This window comes from Phodopus roborovskii, unplaced genomic scaffold (genome assembly GCF_943737965.1).
Source record: "Phodopus roborovskii unplaced genomic scaffold, PHOROB, whole genome shotgun sequence".
In the NCBI taxonomy this organism is placed as follows: domain Eukaryota; kingdom Metazoa; phylum Chordata; class Mammalia; order Rodentia; family Cricetidae; genus Phodopus; species Phodopus roborovskii.
Genome location: NW_026125680.1, coordinates 1,748,139 through 1,767,071, shown reverse-complemented (window position 1 = coordinate 1,767,071; position 18,933 = coordinate 1,748,139). Strand labels below are relative to the sequence as shown.

The 18,933-nt window shown below is 38.0% G+C and overlaps 1 protein-coding gene across 2 annotated transcripts in view; it reads left to right on the top strand.

Moving 5' to 3' along the window:
* Dock11 (dedicator of cytokinesis 11) overlaps window positions 1-18,933 on the top strand; it is a 181,867-nt gene that overhangs the window by 126,450 nt on the left and 36,484 nt on the right. For both annotated transcript variants that reach the window (XM_051178430.1, XM_051178429.1), the window contains 6 exons: window positions 6,039-6,105; window positions 7,665-7,712; window positions 9,820-9,962; window positions 12,002-12,117; window positions 14,978-15,115; window positions 18,051-18,233. In XM_051178430.1, coding sequence (XP_051034387.1) covers window positions 6,039-6,105; window positions 7,665-7,712; window positions 9,820-9,962; window positions 12,002-12,117; window positions 14,978-15,115; window positions 18,051-18,233 — 695 coding nt within the window. The remainder of the gene's footprint in view (window positions 1-6,038; window positions 6,106-7,664; window positions 7,713-9,819; window positions 9,963-12,001; window positions 12,118-14,977; window positions 15,116-18,050; window positions 18,234-18,933) is intronic.

Genomic DNA, 18,933 nt, shown 5'->3' with positions numbered 1-18,933 from the left:
TAGAAGTTGCTGGTAGGGCTACACTCTGCCTCTCAAGTGCTGGGATTAAAGGCATGCACCACCATGCCCTGCTTATTTTATTTTTAATGCGTATGTGTACCACATGTATTCCTGTTGCCTGCAGAGGTCAGAAGAGAGCATGAGATCACCAGGAACTGGAGTTACAGATGGTTATAAGCCACCATGTGGGTGCTGGGAACTGAACGCAGGTCCTTTGCAAGAGCAACAACTGTTCTTACCTGCTGAATCATCTTTCCAGCCCCAATTTATGTAACTTTTGGAGACAGGGTCTTACTAATTATCCAAAGATAGCATATCCTGATCTTCTTGCTTCAGCCTCCTGAGTGCTAGAATTACAAGGGTACATAACATACTTGGTTGTTTTATTTTTTTCCCACCACACTTGACTGTTGTATTTTTTCCTCCTGGTGTGAAATGGCAAACCCAGGGCCTTGCACATGCATATGTGAGTGCTTCATTGCCAAGCCAAATACCTAGGTCATATTTTTGAATTTTGTTACTTACTAGAGACATGAACCCTGGGCCTAGTACATGAGCTCTATACCCACAGTCTATTTTATCCATTTTATTAACTATTACATAATTTATTTTGTGACACATAAACATTAAAACAGATTAGTAACACATGAATAACAAATTCTGTAGTACATCAACAGTCTGTTTTTTTCATAGTCAAGGATGTTCTTGAATTCATAATCCTTCTGCCTATATTCCAAATGTTGAGACTAGAAGCAACTGCTTTTATTCTCAACTATTTTTCTTTTTAATTTTTTTTTCTGGTGCTGGGGATGAAAGCTGGGGATGGGCACATGAATATCTTTACCAATTTTTAGTAAACATTACTTACTTTTGTGATAGTACAGAATAATGTAAATAATATGAATAATACAAATTATGAAAGTAATACAATAATAATATAAAATTATATAATACAAATTATGCAAATAACACAGATTATTAGATAAATTGATATCCAATTAACTGCAGAAATATTAAAACCATCAGCCACATATAATAAACTGAAATATATTAATACAACTCAAAAATGTTATTTTGTATTCTTTCTTTTTGAGATGGAATATCACTATTTTGTCTAGTTTGGCCTGGAATTCACAATGTAGCACAGGCTAATCAGCCTCTTCAAGGATGGGATGTTATCACTGATACCTAAAAATAATAAACACGTCTTCAATCTGTTGATGTCAGGGATTTACAGCTTGGGAGTAAACTGTCAAAATTAGATTGAAGCTCTGTGATGTTCCTCCATGTAATGGAAAAGTAAAATAATTTTTAAAACCAGAGGTTCATTTCAGGAAATAATAGATAATAACAACCACAACCCATGCTTTTGCCTTCCAACAAAGATAAAAAATGGGGGAATATGGAATCTGATTGTGATGTTTATGGTTCTTTATTAGAACCATGAATATTCTAAAACATTTCATCACAATTATAATTGTGTTGTAATATTAAAGGGAATACTGTATTATTGGCTCTTGGATTAAAAAAAAAATTATGGTGTGATACCCTTGTTAAATTCATTAAGTAGAATTCATTTAACAAGAGTATTCCTTGTTATTCCACCAGTTCTTCTATTCATCTATTTCAAGAGGCAACATAAAAAGATATCCAAGAGATATATGGGGAAAATGCAAAAGATAAGTACTTGGGTATCTCTGAGCACAAAGAAAGTAAAAGGACAGAGAATAGGGTAAAGGAAAAATCCAGTGTACACACATAACCTCAGGCACAATCACCACATACTTTGCTAACCAGACAAGTCTGGATACATGTGTTGTTGCCACATATAAAACCAAGAGTTTTCTTTCTTATGAACAAAATAATTCCTCTAACAAATATAACTTTTGCTTAGTCTGCCAAATATTTTGCCTTTATTAAAATTAGGTTGTTCTTCTCTTCTTGCTTTGTGGTTTATGAGGGCACATTTTCAATAACTCATGTTATCTATATCAAATCTTTTCATTTTTAAAGTCACACTCATTCTAAAAAACGTTTACTTCTTGGTCTTTTTAAATGAGTTGGTTTTAGTGACCCTATCTTGTCCAGTAAATAGTATTTTCATTACTTTATATCCATTTAAATGTTGAGCTATTACAAGTTCCTATCATTCAGGTGCTCTTAGCTTTTTAAATGTTATAACCTTAGTAAGTATAATGTAAACTTTGGTTCTATTGTACACAGTTGTAGTTTTGAGGGACAGGGTTGTTCTAATGAATATCCTTCTCTGTCCTCTACATTTTACTAACAGCAATTAACTATTTTAGAGTTCTAAAGAGCATGTGTCAAAGAGTTCTAAGCCATATTGCTTTAGTCATTATTAGTTTCATAGTCTGAATTTATAGGAACAGTAACAACTTCCTTTCTATTTGTTGACTTTTCTTTTCAATACAGACTCTGGAGGGAGTTTCTCACATTTACTTTTAGGTTTCTTTTCCCAAGTTCTTACATTTTCAGGGTCACCAGTATTCCTCTGAGTAGTTTCTTCCTTGGAAGGTAAAGGAGCGTTACCAGATTTCATTGGAATGTCATTTTTGTAACTGGGATCAGAGAATGAAAACCTCCTTTTCTGAGTAAATTTTGAAGTATAGTCCACAGGAAATACCTGTGCACTATTTGATCCCTTTTGCTTTGTCAAAGGTGGCAATACATTGATAGGATTACAAGGCATACTGTCCTCTGAGGTTTCAGATACTATTATAGGTTCTCCAGAGGAAATGCTGGAAAGGCTCCAAGTAAAGGTATTTTTTCCAAATTTTTGTGTGGAGGTCTTTTCTTTTACTTCAAAAAGGCTTGAGACACTATGCACATCATCTTTCTTTGAAGCCTCCAATGTAGTTGTTAAAGAATAAGCTGTACATGAGGGAAAGACATTGGCCTCTTTGGAAGGATTATCCTCACCAGAGGGAGAATCCACAAAAGAGGTTTCTGGTACCTGGATAATTCCCTGACTGCTTAGTGGAGTTGGATTATCATCTGGACTTGGTTGTATAATCAAAGTACATTGAGATTTTTTCTGTTCGATTTGTGGTTGCACAACTTGCCTAGGAAACAACTGTAGTGACTGAGGAGGCTCTTTTACTGTATAAACTTGTTTCCTTTTCACTTGAGTCCCAGGAATTAAATCATCATAATCACTATCTGAAAAACTCAAACGAACACGTGGCTGGTTTGCCTTTAGCTTTTCAGAAAGCTTCCTATTTTCTTCTTTTAATATGTTATTTTCTACAGTGAGCTCAGCAATCTTAACTAGATTTTTTTGTTGCATGTTACTAAATTCTTTCTGTAGCACATTGTTGTATGCTTCATTCACTAGACAGCGCTCACATAATTTAGATTCAGAGGTGTCATGTGTCCCTGGCTTATTCTTTGCTGCTGGGCCATACCGCCTCCCCTCCGTCAACCTGGCTTTCCTCATATTGGTCAATTTCATCTGTAAACGGTGAAGCTCTTTATCATGGATGTCTTTCAGCGCTAACCACGCCTTTTTAAAATCATCAGACACCAGATCGCTTACACTAAGCTTAGCTTTACCTGTCCCTGACGATTTTTTACCAACTCCCCTATCTTCACTACTACTGCTGATAGCCTGCATGTCCCCTTTCACTTACCGGGGACCAAGAGAGGAGAGGTTGGGCCCGGCGCTACCACTGACAGAAAGGGGGGGGGGGCGTCCCCTGAGAAGGCCTCACTGACCAACCTGTAACTGTAGAGCTGTGGCCACCGGCTTGCCAGGGCCACTGACTAAATGGCAGAGGAGCGTGTGAGGGGACGTCCACTGACCAGAGCACTAACCCTGCGGCCCTGGCCACGGAGGCCACAGACGCGCCTCACAGGCCTCACCCGGCCTGCCCCTTTACAGACCTGCCAAGCAGCTGCCTAGGACTCAGTCCGGAGGAGGAGGCGCGGGACCGACAAAAAGGCTCCCTTTCTTTTTCCTAGAAAGAAGCCAACAGCTCTAAAAAAAAAAAAAAAAAAAAAAAAAAAAAAGGAAAAAGAAAAAGAAAAAAACCGAGCCCACAGGCGAGGAAAGCCCACCGCCTGCTAAAATGGCGCCGCCACCGGCCAAAGCCAGGCGGGAAAGCCAGGAAACAGTTTAGGGAGCCTGCGCATGCGCGCCCCCACCCGTTTCCCCGCCCCCCGGGCGATACCAAAAGGTCAGGCAGGGCGGGGGACGACAGAGATTGCTGCTGGCTTAATCTTTTAGGACAAACCATATTTTCGGACAAATCGTATCAAAACTATTTTGATTATTGATGGTTAATATTTTAGAATCATAGAAAACTGTCAATATTAATGGTTTTGTACAAAATTTTGGGAGTAAACTTACGACACTGACCGACTCTGTAACGCTACTCTGGGAGACTGACAGGAGAAGATTGTGGGTTCCAGGCCAACCTTTACAACTTCATGAGATGATACACAGCCATAAAATTTAGAAAATCCCAGCAATCGGGATGCAGAGGCAGGAGCATGGAGAGTTTAAGGCCAACCAGGTCTACACACCAGGACTTAATCTTTCAGCCTGGACCAGGAACATAGCTGGCAGTGGCAAAGGCAATTGCCGTGTAACACTAATTCAGTCCGTGAGGCTCATATGTGCAAAGAGAGGACTCAACTCTCATGTTGTCCTCCAACTTCTACAAGTGTTGCAGTTCCAGCATGCTACCACACAATAAATGTAATAATAAATGACTGTAAAAATACTTAAAAGGACTGATAATTTAGCTCCACGATAGAGCACTTTCTTAGCACATACAGATCCCAGTATTAGAAAAAAAGTATTAAAAATAGAAGAAGTAATATCAAAACCCGTACATTCTACCTTACAAAGTCAGCATTGCCTCCTCAATCCATGTCCACCAAATGCTGTAGCTTAGGTGGACAGGGGGCCATTTATCTAACTTCTATGATAGATGATTTTGCCATTTACATTAGGGAAAGCCAATGCTGTTAGCTATATCAGAGGAATACAAAAAAAAAAGAAAGTTACTGACAAAATTAAATTTTATTATTATTATTATTATTATTATTATTATTATTATTATTATTTTTAGTCAGAAATGAGCAAGGGTGGAACATCCCCTTTATCTCATCACATGGGAGGTAGAGGCAAGAGGATCAGGAATTCAAGGCCAAACAAACAAATAAAGCCCTACAGGTAGGGCAGCAAAGATATCTTGGGAAAATGAAAGAAATAGGTTAAAGAGACTTACATGGGATAGATTTAAACCATTTTGTCTGAAATAGTTGGAAGCATAGACAGATTATCAGCCTTATTATACAAAGAGAAAAATGGAAGAAAAATAATCTGTCTCTTTCTCTAAAGTTCTTAAATGTTTTGGTTAACAGAAGTAGCACATAAAGGCACCTGACTCTTCAGGAAAAAAAAAATGTCCAGAAACCTACCATTGTTTGTGAAATTTTAGAGTTGGCTAAGCCTTGGGTATAAAAGATAAGCAAAATTTTCCATATTTTGCCTTCAGCTATGATAGGAAGATTGGAACAAACCATCCCAAAGGACATTTACAAAGTAAATAAAAAGGTTAGAAGCTGAAATAAAGATGATATGTTTGAAACCAATGCAAAAAAAAAATATGTGTGTGCATTATTCTGAGTGCGGTATGATGAAGCACATTTGTAATCCCAGCATGCAGGAGGTAGCACAGGAAGCAGAACATCTGGGCACGTGTAAGTTTAAGGCCAGCCTGGGTCTCTTAGTGAAACCCTGTCTAAAGAAAGGAGAAGGGGAAGCCCCCTTGGCGGTGCAGACCTATACTTCCAGCACTGTTGATGTGGAGGCAGGAGGATTAGGAGTCATCCTCAGCTTCACAGTGGATTTGAGGTCAGCCTAGAATATATACTGTTCTGTCTTTATAAGGGTAGAATGTGTGGGTGTTGGGCAGTAGGAAGAAAAATGAAGTGTGTGGTGATGATTGATGTTAGTCTCACTTAGTTCTTTGTTCTCAGTTCTGACACCTTATTTCTCCTAATTTCAGATACTCTCTTGACTTACTGGAATAAAGTGTCTCCCCAGGAGCTCATAAACATTCTCGTACTTCTAGAGTAAGTTGTGGCGTTTTTCTAAATGTTCTGCTTATTTGGAAAAAGTTACTTGAAGGAGTTTACATAGTACAGTTTTTCTCTTTTCGGCAGCTCATTTACAAATGTGGTAGAAAATGTTAAATTTCCTTAATGCCCCAGAGTCTGGCATTCTTCACCCAGTGACAAAAGAAAAGCAAGTTATGATCCTATAGAAAAATTTTTATCTAGTAATCTTACAGATGGGTGGTAATTTAGTATGCCCATGAAAACTGGGAAACTAAAATGCTATCAGCTGGCCTGTACTGTTTATTTGAAGCAGATGATGGATTTATGAACAGCCAGAATTTAAATTTCGAACTCATAAATATAGCTGAATAATTCTAAATACTACTCACTTCAGGAACAGAGATATAGTTTTATGGATCTTTATAGAACTATACATCTGCAGGTATTTTTAAACACTTGGGGAAACCAACAGGAGTGATTGAAAGGTGTTATAGCCTGTGCTATTATGTTATTGTTATCAAAAGCTAAAAGGAAAATTATGCACAGAAGGGAATGTAAGAATTTTTTATATCAATAGTACATATGTATTATATTTGTGATTTATATGAATGTATAAAATACAAAGAAAGAAATTGGTACATAACCAATTGATACAAATTTTTCAAAACAATTATAGAAATTTTCTGCTGACTAGCAGTTGAGATTTCAGAGGGGGTTCTCCTATATATGTATTTATTCGTTTTGTAAAATTAGTATAGAAAATAATGAGAGTTCCATTATGGCATTTTCATCCAAATTGTTTCTGTTTATATTTCTTGTCCCATCTTCTAACTGCCCCCACTCCTGCTAGCCTCCTTTTCCCTCTCTTATCATCATTTCTGCTTTCGCATAAGGTGTCTTCATTTTTCCTTTCAGTAACCTTCCCTGAATACCTCTTTCTTCCCTTCATGGTCCCCTGTCTAGTTTCCTGACCTATCTCCCCAGCTGTAGTAAACACTGGTACCATTTCCCATTGAAGACAACCTATGTTGAGAATCTGTTTGAAAAGAGACAGGAGGAAGGAGAGAGTGGAGGAAGATTAGCCTGATTTTCATGGAACTTAAAAATAAGACAGTTCTTGACAGCTATTGAAGCTGTGAACACATAGGGATTTAAATGTTACTTTTCTTATTTTCATATGTTTGTGATCATTAATAATAGAGAGTATTTCAATACCATTACACAAAATATAGCATTTGCCTCCATTTCTATAATTAAGGAGCATGTTTTGTCTCAGTGAGTGCCAGAGACCTTGGCTATGGTATGCTACAGCACACAAAGGATGTTTTCCATGGGTGGTTTTCTTTTTTTTTTTAACCTTTTATTACAGTCATGCATATTGACATGGGACTTTTAATGTCAGTTTGTGTGGATAGGATATGGTGAGCCCATAAGTAGTTATCTGGGCATTTATGTCTGTGGGAATGTATGTTCTTGTAAATTGAACTCTGGAACATATAACTCCCTTACTTAATAGTTGTTAAATTATACCAGGTAATAGTATACTACTAACATGTTGTCATTTTCCTTTCTAGAGTATGTTTGTTTCACTTTCGCTATATGGGGAAAAGAAACATAGCAAGGTAATTCCAGCAGCACTACAACTTTCCATTTTTCCCTTCTTTTCCAACAGAGAGCAGGGACACCCATGACATATAAAACCTAAGATACTGATTTTAGGTTAACATGAGGGCAGCCATGATTTATTCAGTGAATAACAATTCAAGGTTAAAACTAATGTGAACCAATACTGTGTTTTCAAAGAGTAATGACTGGATATGGAAGGACTTTGATGGTTAAATATAGGTGTAGGCAGAAAATTGAAAGGGCAGGGTAGCTGTAAAATGTGTAACTATTGCCAAATACTAAGGTGAATAGAAGCACTCAACAGTAATTACGACCTACATTGTGTATTATCTGTTTATTTTTTGTTTCCTGAATCTTTATAAAGAAATGTGTGAGGGGCTCAAGGGCATAGCTCAGGGGCATTTGTTTAGCATGTGCAATGCCCTGAATTCAATTCCCAATAACACAGGAGGAGGAGGAAAATAAATTTGTGCTTGGAATGTAGTTCAGCAGCTGAGTGCTTTCTTAGCTTGTGAAGTCCTGGGTTCAATTCCCAACACTGGAACAAAAAAAATCAGGCGTAATAGTATGGCCCCAAGGCAAAGAAAGGTCTCACTCATTTTAGTTATGATGTGTATGAAGTAGAAGTACTCATTAAAGGAATGCAAATATAGTGTTTTAGAAATGTATTTATTGTGTGTCATACTTGGACAGGTGCATACCATGGCTAATGAATGAAAGTCAGAGGACAGTTTGTGGGAATGGGTTCTCTCCTTCCATCATGTGTGTCCCAGGGATCCAACTCATGTTGTTAGGTTTGTTGGCAAGCACCTTTAATCATTGAGCCATGTCTCCAGCACCAAATAGTATATTTTTTTTCAAAGTTAAAATCCACAGATGTCTCGGTTTCTTCTTTGGTTTTGGTTTTGGTTTTGGTGTCAGGATCTCGTGGAGCCCAAGGTTGCCTTGAACTTGCACTAACTATCTCAAACGAGGACCTTGAACTTCTGAACCTTTTGATTCAACTTCTGGGATTATAAAATATGTGACCACACCTGGCTTATTTCCACAAATTGAAGCCTTTGGATGGGGTTTATTGCTGTCTAATGGATAGCCTGGTAACAGATCTCAAGTGATAAGAGTTCCAGTTTCCACCGCCTTTCCCTGTGACTGTGAGCTGCTCCGATCATTACCACCATAGATCTTAGCATCTCAGCTTGTGCTGCTTCAAACTCATGCTTATAAGAGGACAAATAAACTGCTGTAAGCAGCCCGGAAGCCTGGATTGATATTCATTCTTGAATATCTGATACCAGTCCCTTCCCATTTTCAGTGTCTGTCTTATCTCTTCTCCTTCCTCTCTTTGTGCAAAAAGACGGAATATTATTGGAGTGTTGTCTACTTAACCCAAGTGGTTTTGAGAAGTATAGAAGTGGAAAGCTATTTCTAAATGCATTGGTTCTATTATAGTATAAGCTATTTTTTAAAAAAAAATCCATTAAAACTTTGTATAATTTAGGGGATGGAGAGATGACTAACAATTTCCTATAGGCCTTATATATAATCCAAGTAATAGTTGATAGACCTTGAGCAGCATATTATATTTATCTGGAATATAATATATTTATAAAATTATATTTCATATGCCGGGCAGTGTTGGCACACGCCTTTAATCCGAGCAGTTGGGAGGCAGAGGAAGGCAGATCTCTGTTAGCTCGAGACCAGCCTTGTCTACAAGAGCTAGTCACAGGACAGTCTCCAAAACCGCAGAGAAACCCTGTCTCGAAAAACAAAACAAAACAAAAAATTATATTTCATAAAAATAACATAAATTATATTTATCTTGAATAACACATCAACTAAAGTCACATTTTAGTTTAAAAGATTCAAACAATGAAATATTGTTTTGGAGCTCTTAATATTTTTTGTTTGTTGCTGTTCATTTGGTTTTCAAGACAGGGTTTCTCTGTGTGTAGCCCTGGCTGTCCTAGAACTTACTCTGTAGACCAAGGCTGGCCTCGAACTCACAGAGATCCACCTACCTCTGCTTCCAGACTGTCAGGATAAAGGTGCACCACCACCACCTGGCTTTATTTAATTTTTTGATTTGGAATTTCATTTTAGGGTGCATGATGCCTGGCTATCAAAACACTTTGGAATAGACCGAAAGTCTCAAACTATGCCAGCTCTTCGAAATAGGTCAGGAGTGATGCAGGCTCGGCTTCAGCATCTTAGTAGCTTAGAAAGCTCATTCACACTTAATCACAGTAAGTAAACATGGGAGAGGGGACTCATATGAAATAGCCTGGTAGTGCTGTTTAATCTTTTTTTTTTTTTAAGAATTGTGTGTGTGGTGTGTATACAGGTATGTTCATTTGTGTGGGTGCAAGTTCATGTGCAGTTGTGTGTGGTGGTCCAAGGTTGATAACAGGGATCTTTCTTAATTATACTTCTCCCTTAGTCTTTGTGGCAGAATCTCTCTCAGTCAAACCTAGATATGACTAGTCTCACTTGCCGGCTTGCTCCAGGGATTCTCCCACCTCTGCCTTCTTACTGGCAACACTCCAAACCCACCCAGCATTTAGTTGGGTTCTGGGGATCAAACTCTAGTCTTCATGCGTACATGGCAAGCACTTTAACCACTGACTCATTACCAAAGCCCATTTTTAATCTTAAATCCTGATTTAAATCACCATAATTTCTCATGCATAGAGATATAATCATTTATCTCTGCTATGTATTTATTAATACACTATAATTTCATCATGCTTGACTATTTAATAACGTGTGATTTTTTTTCAACAACTGTGAGTGATTGAAATCTTTTTCTTAGTATTAAGGGAATTGTCCATGCAGTTGCTGTTATTATATTTTTATATTAGATATCCATTGTTGCTACTGTCAAATTTTATTTTTCAATTACTTTAGATTTATTTATTTTATTTTAAGTTTATTAATATTTTGCCTGAATATAAGTATTGCACCATATGTGTGTCTGGTGCCTGTGAAGGCAAGAATAGGCCATTTGATCCCCTGGAACTGGAGTTACAGATGAACATGAGTCACCATGTGGATGCTGGCAATTGGACCTAGGTCCCCTGGAAGAGCAAAAAGTACTCTAAACTGCTGAGCCATCTCTTAATAGAAAGTACTAATATCTTAATATGATAGCATATGTATTATTCATTGGGAGCTACTATATTTTATTTAATGACTAATGACATATAGTGCTGACTGTAGAAATGAATATCAGCTCTAGCTGGGTTTGGTAGTACAGGCCTGTAATCCCTGCTACCAAGGAGGGTGAGGCAGGAAGTTCATAAGTTCAAGGCCTGTCTGAGCAAATTTGATCTGATCTCATACAATAAAAAGTACAAAAAAAATTAAATAAATAAAGAACAACAACAACCAGGAACATAGCTCAGTGGAAGAGTGCTTGCCTAGCATGCAGACCTTATGTTCAATCCCCAGTAGCAGTAAATAATAAAAGTGAGCTCTAAATACTATTTGTTGAATGTATATTTCAAAAGGAAAAAACACCGAGAAGGCATCGAGAAATCTTGCCTAATGGGGGATGTCGGAGGACTAGATGAAGAAGTAGTACTTGTTACAAAGAAGTAACTTCTCTAAAGCAAATATTATTCAAAATTGTGAGGAAGAACACTTTCATTTTCATACGGTTCTCCAAAGGCCACAGAAAAAGAATCTAGGGAAATTGTCATTGTGAAGCCTAATAATGGTGAATAATGTCTTGTGCGAGTAGACCCTGAGCTAAAAGACCATGGACTTTTACAAATGGCAAATTTTAAAGGGTTCTGCTTCTTGTACAAGTATAACGAGCCTGCTTCGGTCAGCTCACAGATAGCCTGGGATTTAGAAACAAGTCTGGTACTGGCAGAATTGAAGCCATCTGATCCTAGGACACTGAATTTGTGTGGCTTTCTCACTTTCCATCCATCCATGTTGACAGCAAGACCTGAGATGCCTCCCACATCATTCCCTAGTTAAAGATCTCATTACTGAGATCACATCACCAAAGCAGTGGATATCTAAGTGTAGAGTCGTTGATACAGTGTTGATAGTGAATATCACTTTGCATTGATAACATGAGTGAAAAGTGAATGGGAATGATTAAACTAGACCATGACTCAGTGGAATAAGTGCAGTGAAGCTCATTGTGTCTGCTGGTACTGTGGGCTCCTTCTAAGAAGGCAAGACTGTCTCACTAAGGCTTTGGGAGGAATTCATTCAGCGCCGTTATGTAAGTCTGTGTCAGGCATGGTTTAATGTTCTTCTCTTACCCTAGGTTCTGCGACAACGGAAGCAGACATTTTCCACCAGGCACTTCTGGAAGGCAATACTGCTACAGAAGTTTCTCTGACAGTACTAGACACCATATCCTTTTTCACCCAGTGCTTCAAGGTAAAGATGAATTTGAGTTCCGTTGGTGTCATTAAGAGGAAAACATTTTACAATAACCAGCTTGTAAGAGGCAGGGCCGTTTAGTTTGAAAAAGCCTGGTAGGAGCAGTGAGGAGACTCTGGTGGCAAGCCAAGTTTGACTGTACTATAGCCTTGGGAAATGACTGAAAGTCAATCATTCATAAAAAGTGAAGTGTTCACACTGCAATGTCCTTAATCCCTCTCTGCCTCGTGAATGCTCTTGTTTTAGATTTGTCTTTAGAATCAATTTTCTGCCAGGCCTGGTGACACATGCCCATGATGTCATGACTTGGGCAACAGAGGCAGGAAGGTAGCCACAAAATTGAGGGTAGCCAAAAATTTGCCAATAAACAAGTTCCCGGTCAGCCAAGGCTATATAATCAAAGAAATGAGATGGGGGAGAAAGAAGTGGGACAACGAAGGAAGGGAGGGAGGGAAGGAGGGTTTCCTTTCACATTTTGATTAACATAACTAGTAAAGGAATTTTTACTGGAAATCATGAGAGAATCAGTTAGCCAAAATACCCGTTGTAACAAGCTAGCTTGTAAGGATAATGTCCAGGCAAGTTGACTGGCTCTTCAGGTTCTTCCCAGGTGCTTTTTTCTCCACCCAAATCATCATTCCTTTGATTTGTAAAATGAGTAAAGTCAGTGAACTTGCAGCTGTGTTGGAAGGGTAAAATAAGGTAATAAATGTGAGAGTGCCTTGAAAGCAAAACCTACATGGACATAATATAATTAGCGTGAGCATGAGACCCCCCAAGGGGGAAATCAGCTACTTTCTCTTCAGTTAGAGATTATTTGGAGCCGTTTTGCTTTGTTTGTTTGCTTGCTTTGTTTCCCTCCCCTTTCACTCGTTTAATTTATTTATTTAATCGATTTTTACATCCTGACCAAATTTGCCCTTCCCTCCTCTCTTCCTATCCTTTCCCCTCACCTCCCCTTTGACCCCTCAATTCACTCCTTTGTTTCTGTTCAGAATGGGGGCATATCAAGTTGCAGTAAGACTAAGCACAGTCTAGTATGTTTCCTCCCGTTTCTTAAGTAATAGAGTTAATTTCTTTAGGCTTCTGGATACGGTATGGAAAGTTTGTCCCATGCTGCTCAAAGGCATTATAAGAGAGAATTGAATAACATACTAATAAGGAGGCGTAAGCCAGGGCTGTTACCTAGAGAAACCCCATTACAACCAACCAAAAAGAGAAGACGTTGTAGTAGGCAGCCTTGCAAAACATTAGGTTTGTTTTGATTAAAATAATACACACATCTATTTTTCATCATGTCATTGGATAGGACATTGGGTCTCATGACTAGCCTTTCATTCCTTGCTGCTTTTTTGATAACGTTTTTATTTCTTGGTAAAACTCCATCAGTCTCTTAAGCACTTTACAAATATTAACTTACTATTTTTGGTGCAGGGGATTGAATAATATCCTTATACATGCAAAGCACATATTGTGCCGCTGACTTACTTTTATTTTGAAGGCTGGGTAATAAGTGGAGGTGATGACATAAGGGAATGTGTGATCTTTATGAATTCACTAGGTTCCAGATGTTTGTGCTGGGTCTGATTTTACATGATTCCTGGGAATGTGAACTAAGTTCCTCATGCTTTCATGCCAAGCACTTTTACCCACAGAACCATCTCTCTAGCCCTGATGCTTTTATTTTGATTTTTTTCTTTTTCTTTCTTTCTTTCTTTCTTTTTTTTTTTTTTGTTTGTTTGTTTGTTGGTGATTGAACACCAGACCTTCACATAGTAGACAGAGACAGACACTTTACCACTGAACTATACATTGGAGCCCTTTGGTGATATATTTTAAAGCAAAATTCATAAGCTAACTGATATCTCTGTATAACTGTACTATTTATTATTTTTATGCTCATTTACAAGAGACATTTAAGCATCCAGTTGCCATATCTTTTTTCTGAACTCATGAGGTTTCAGTTTGTTGCCACCTTATAAAATGGACTTCCAAGGTAAATTAGATAACAGACTTTTAAAAGGAATGGTTATTTGTCTTAATTATGAGTCTCCCAGAGAAATGTAAAGGCCAATTGTCTTGTATTTGTTTCTAAGTTTCGGAATGTGCAAGTAAATAAAAAATTCTTCCCAGTTCAGTCATGACTGAACTGTGCATAATCTCAGGCAGAGGACCATGACTTTGAGCCAGCCTGGGCTATGTATGTAGCAAGCTCTAGATCACCCTGAGCTGCATAAAGAGAACTTTAAGGAAATGAAGAAAACAGAGGGAAAGAGGGAGGGAGGGGGAACTGGGATCAATATGTAAAATTTAAAAAAAGTTTTAAATAATAATAAAAAAAGAAAATGAAGGAAACAGAAAGGAAGGAGGGATGGGAGAGAAAATATTCTTCCCATATTCTTTTTGTATTTTGATGTGTTCCATTGGAAGAGTATTTTTAAAGTTATTCTAAATGCTAGCATTTCTTTCTTCCTTTTTGCTTTGTTTGTTTGTTTGTTTTTTCACAACAATGTTTAGCCCTGGCTGTCCTGCAACTCACTCTGTAGACCAGGTTGGCCTCAAACTCACAGTGATCCCCCCACATCTGCCTCTGAAGTGCTGGGACTAAAGGTATGATAAATATTCTAGATGTAGTTTACATGCTGTTTCAAATTGTCCATTTTAAGTTCAAGATCCCATGAAAAGTCTCAACTAAATTACAAAAGTCTAAAAACTTCCAAAAGCTAAACAGCAGATTCATAAGCAGACATTGGTCATGCAGTAAAATTAGTTCTCTTGTATATGAGGGAGAGGGATAAATGAAATGCTTCTATAAACCGTTTTTGTTTTGTTTTGTTTTGCTTTTCATGTTTTATAGAGCCAACTTTTAAATAACGATGGCCACAACCCATTAATGAAAAAAGTATTTGACATTCATCTAGCTTTTCTTAAAAATGGACAATCTGAAGTATCACTGAAGCATGTCTTTGCCTCGCTGAGATCTTTCATCAGTAAGGTAAGAGCGACTTCAAACTACTAGGAGCTCAAGGGAAGACAGAGGAATGGGGATCATTGTGCTGGCACACAAACAGCCATTAACTACCACTGTCTCTTCATACAAGAACAGCAGAGCAAACTCTATACTGAGGAGCTGACGAAGAGTCCACTAAAATCAGAACCTGCTCTTGTTTTTGCCATTATACCATCACATTTTAGTCGGGTCTCCATCTCCCTCTGCATCTTCTTTTCTCTCTCAAGAGTCAACCCAGGATACCATATTGTCAGCCCCAATGTCATTTTGAAATCACTATCTTCACCAGTTTTTCTTTGTCTTGCTTATCCTACGCTAAGACTAACACCATCTACTGTACTGATGAAGCAACAGTCTTGTTTATTTTTAAAAATTGTGTGTAAGCACATTAAAAGCAGAAACTTACTTTGAGAACTCTGGGATCTTGCATAATAAGTTGCCAATGAACAAGTCCTACATTTCATTGTATGCAGAATCAGAAATTAGGTAAATGTGAAACTTTAAAAATTGTTCCTTTCTTTAATGTACTTTAAGAATAAAGGAACCTATGGAAAAGTGAGTTCTCTACAAGCATGATAGGATAAATGAATGGAAATACATTTAGACACAATTCATTTAACAGTTACTAGGTAGGTAGTTATTACATATAATCCCGAGGGTTTACTGTGCAATGTATGAAGACATCAACATAAAGATACATATAGGCACACATACATGAACATCAACAGATGCCATCATGGTATGGAGTTTGTACAGAGAACTAGGTGTGGCTAGGAGAAAATAAAAGCACTGTAGCTTAGCAAAAGTTTCCCTTCAGCAGTAGGTGAAGGAGTTAGTGTGGACTCGGGAGATGAAACGGAAAGTATTTCTGGCAAGGAGAAAAGTGTGTCATGGTAAGAGCTAGACTTCCTTTTTTTATTAATCAGGTAGGCATGGAAAGATTTAAAGCAGGGAAGTAACACAATTAGACATGCACTAAGAGAGAATCAGTGTGACCAGAAGAAAGGAAACCACTTAAAAAATAGTATAGGAAAGCTGGGAGGCAGAGGCAGGCAGATCTCTGTGAATTCAAGGGCAGCCTGATCTATGTAGCAAGATCCAAGACAGCCAGAGTTGCATAGTGAAACACAGATGACTGAATGAAAAAAGTAAGGGAGGAGGAGAAGAAAAAAGAGATTGGTTGGAGTACTAAACATAGTAAAAAAGGGATATAAATAAAACATAGTAAAAGAAAGAGATGAAGGCCTCAAAAAGTCATTGGCACATGGATACAGAGATAGAATATATGTTGAAGAGAATTATTGGACTTGACCTCCAGTTAACCAATAAAATAGTAGGTGTTTTTTTTTTTTTTTTTTTTTTGGCAGATTTGAAATCTAGAAGACAAACTGTACTTTAGGTAAAAACAATGAATACTGTTTCGTATTGAATTCAAGGTGTCTCTGTAACATTGAAATACATGGATCTGGAGAGAGCTATGAGTAGGAGAGCTAGACTTGGAGTTATCTCCATTTATGCATTCTGTATTTACTGAGCAAAGTCCCAAGGGCTCTACTGGAAGCAGGATTGTAGAGATACAAACCAAGAATACTTTCTGACCTAAGGATGTTCAGAAAATAAACATCAGAACACTTCATAATTATGTTCAGTTCTAAGACAGAAATAAGTAAAACGCTAATATAGAGCACAAATGCTCTTTAACTTATGATGTGGTGACAGTCCAATTAACCCATTTTATGTGGAAAATAGTTTAAGTGAGTTAAAATGGCCTTCAACATAATTTATTAAACATCATACTTTAACAACGTAAACATGAAAAACATTTGTTATTCACGGTTTTGGCCATTACTCATGCCTCAAGTGATGTAAGAAGACTTACTGTGGGAATTTGTAATTATGCCCACCCTTAAATGTTTTCATACTAGAGTATCTTGTCTAGTAAGAGTTGATCAAATCCTGTGATACTTTATTAGATTTCCAAATTTGCCCATCAGAAAGCATTTATTAAGCGTCCATTGCCAGCCTAACACTGCCCTTGCTACAAAGGTAAAAAAGCAAAGCAAAACAAAACACCCAGTAGATAAATTCTTGAAATGTAGCTTGAAATTCTAGGTTTCCAAGAAATAACTTTGAGTATGCGACACTGAGGCTATAGAAACCCTACAAAATGGTCATTATGCATTCTGAAGCAGCTTGCTTGTCTCATCTTGCAGGCATCAGGAATTCTAAGAAGCCCCCATTAGATATATAGTTTATCTTCCACAAAGCAACGTGGTGAATACATTCTCAAAGCAGAAGGCCTCTTGGTTGTTTTGAGAGCTTGGTGACCACCTGGGCACTCTTTTTCTATGACAAAATGTGTCTGAATTGGCACTATTCATGGAGTAGAAAATGAACAGGTATATACAAACACTTCAGTTTATGTTGTTAAAAAATAATGATAATAATAAGAAGGAGGAGGAGGAGAAGATCACTTTCACTCCTAATGATTTTTAGTTATAGTTTTCTCAGCACATGGAATGTTAGAATACAACATTTAGTTATGAAACAGTACTAAGCAATGCAGATTATTCTTCCCATTAGAAGATCCCATCAGTCATTCATTTATTCGGTATATCATTGAAACTGTTGCTCATATGTTTTGGAGTATCTTAAACTCCTCTCAGATTGACAGCATTTATGCCAAATACCTTTACATTTTTGTAGTAACTCCTATACTGACTTGACTTGTCCTATCATTGACCTATGCTTGTCTGTATAGTAACAAGTTCAGACTATCTTGAGAACAGAGGTCCGACCTCACATTAATTTGTTATCCTCTAAAGCACCCAGCATAGTTTTAGGTGAGGCACAGTTAACACTGGATAATTGATGGATTTTATTAGATTTTCAGATACTCATTTCTATTTTCCTTGTTTAGTTTCCCTCAGCCTTTTTCAAAGGAAGAGTAAACATGTGTGCTGCATTTTGCTACGAGGTTTTAAAGTGCTGTACTTCAAAGATTAGCTCAACCAGGAACGAGGCATCTGCACTTTTGTATCTTTTGATGAGGAACAACTTTGAGTATACCAAAAGGAAAACTTTCTTGAGGACACACTTGCAGGTGAGTAGCAATCAAAGCTCCTCTTCAGTGACTGACTGCTAGCAACACCAACATCTATAGCTAGAAAGATAGCTCAGTTGGTAAAGTGTGCATACTAAAAGTGTAAGTACCTGAATTTGATTCCCAAAACCCACATAAAAAAGCTGGGTATGGGACTGGATTTATGGCTCAGTGGTTAAGAGTGCTGGGTGTTCTTCCAGAGGACCTAGCTTTGATTTCTAGCACCCACTTGTAGCTCACAACCATCTGTAACTCCAGCCCAGGGAATCTGTTGTCTGTCCTCTTCTGACTTCCTTAGGCATGTAAGTGGTTGTATACAGAGGCACAGTCATACTTTCAAGTGAAATGCCTGTACTCACTCACACTTTTTTTAACTTTATTTTTCTTATTTTACATATCAATCCCAGTTCCCCCTCCCTCCTTTCCTCCCTCCTTCTCTTCCACCCTCCCATGCCCCGCGACCACCTTCCCACCCCATCCCGCCCCACTCCACATGTGGGGTGATGCCTTCCATGAGGGGTCATCTAAATCTGTCAAGTCATTTGGAGTAGGGACTACGCCCTATCCTCCTGCCTCTAGGTTAAGGGAGTATCCCTCCCTCCACGGGGAATGTGCTCCCAAAGTCCTTTCGTGCACCAGGGATACATCCTGGTTCCACTGTCTGAGGTCCCTTAGACTGCCCAGGCCTTCTGAGACCCAT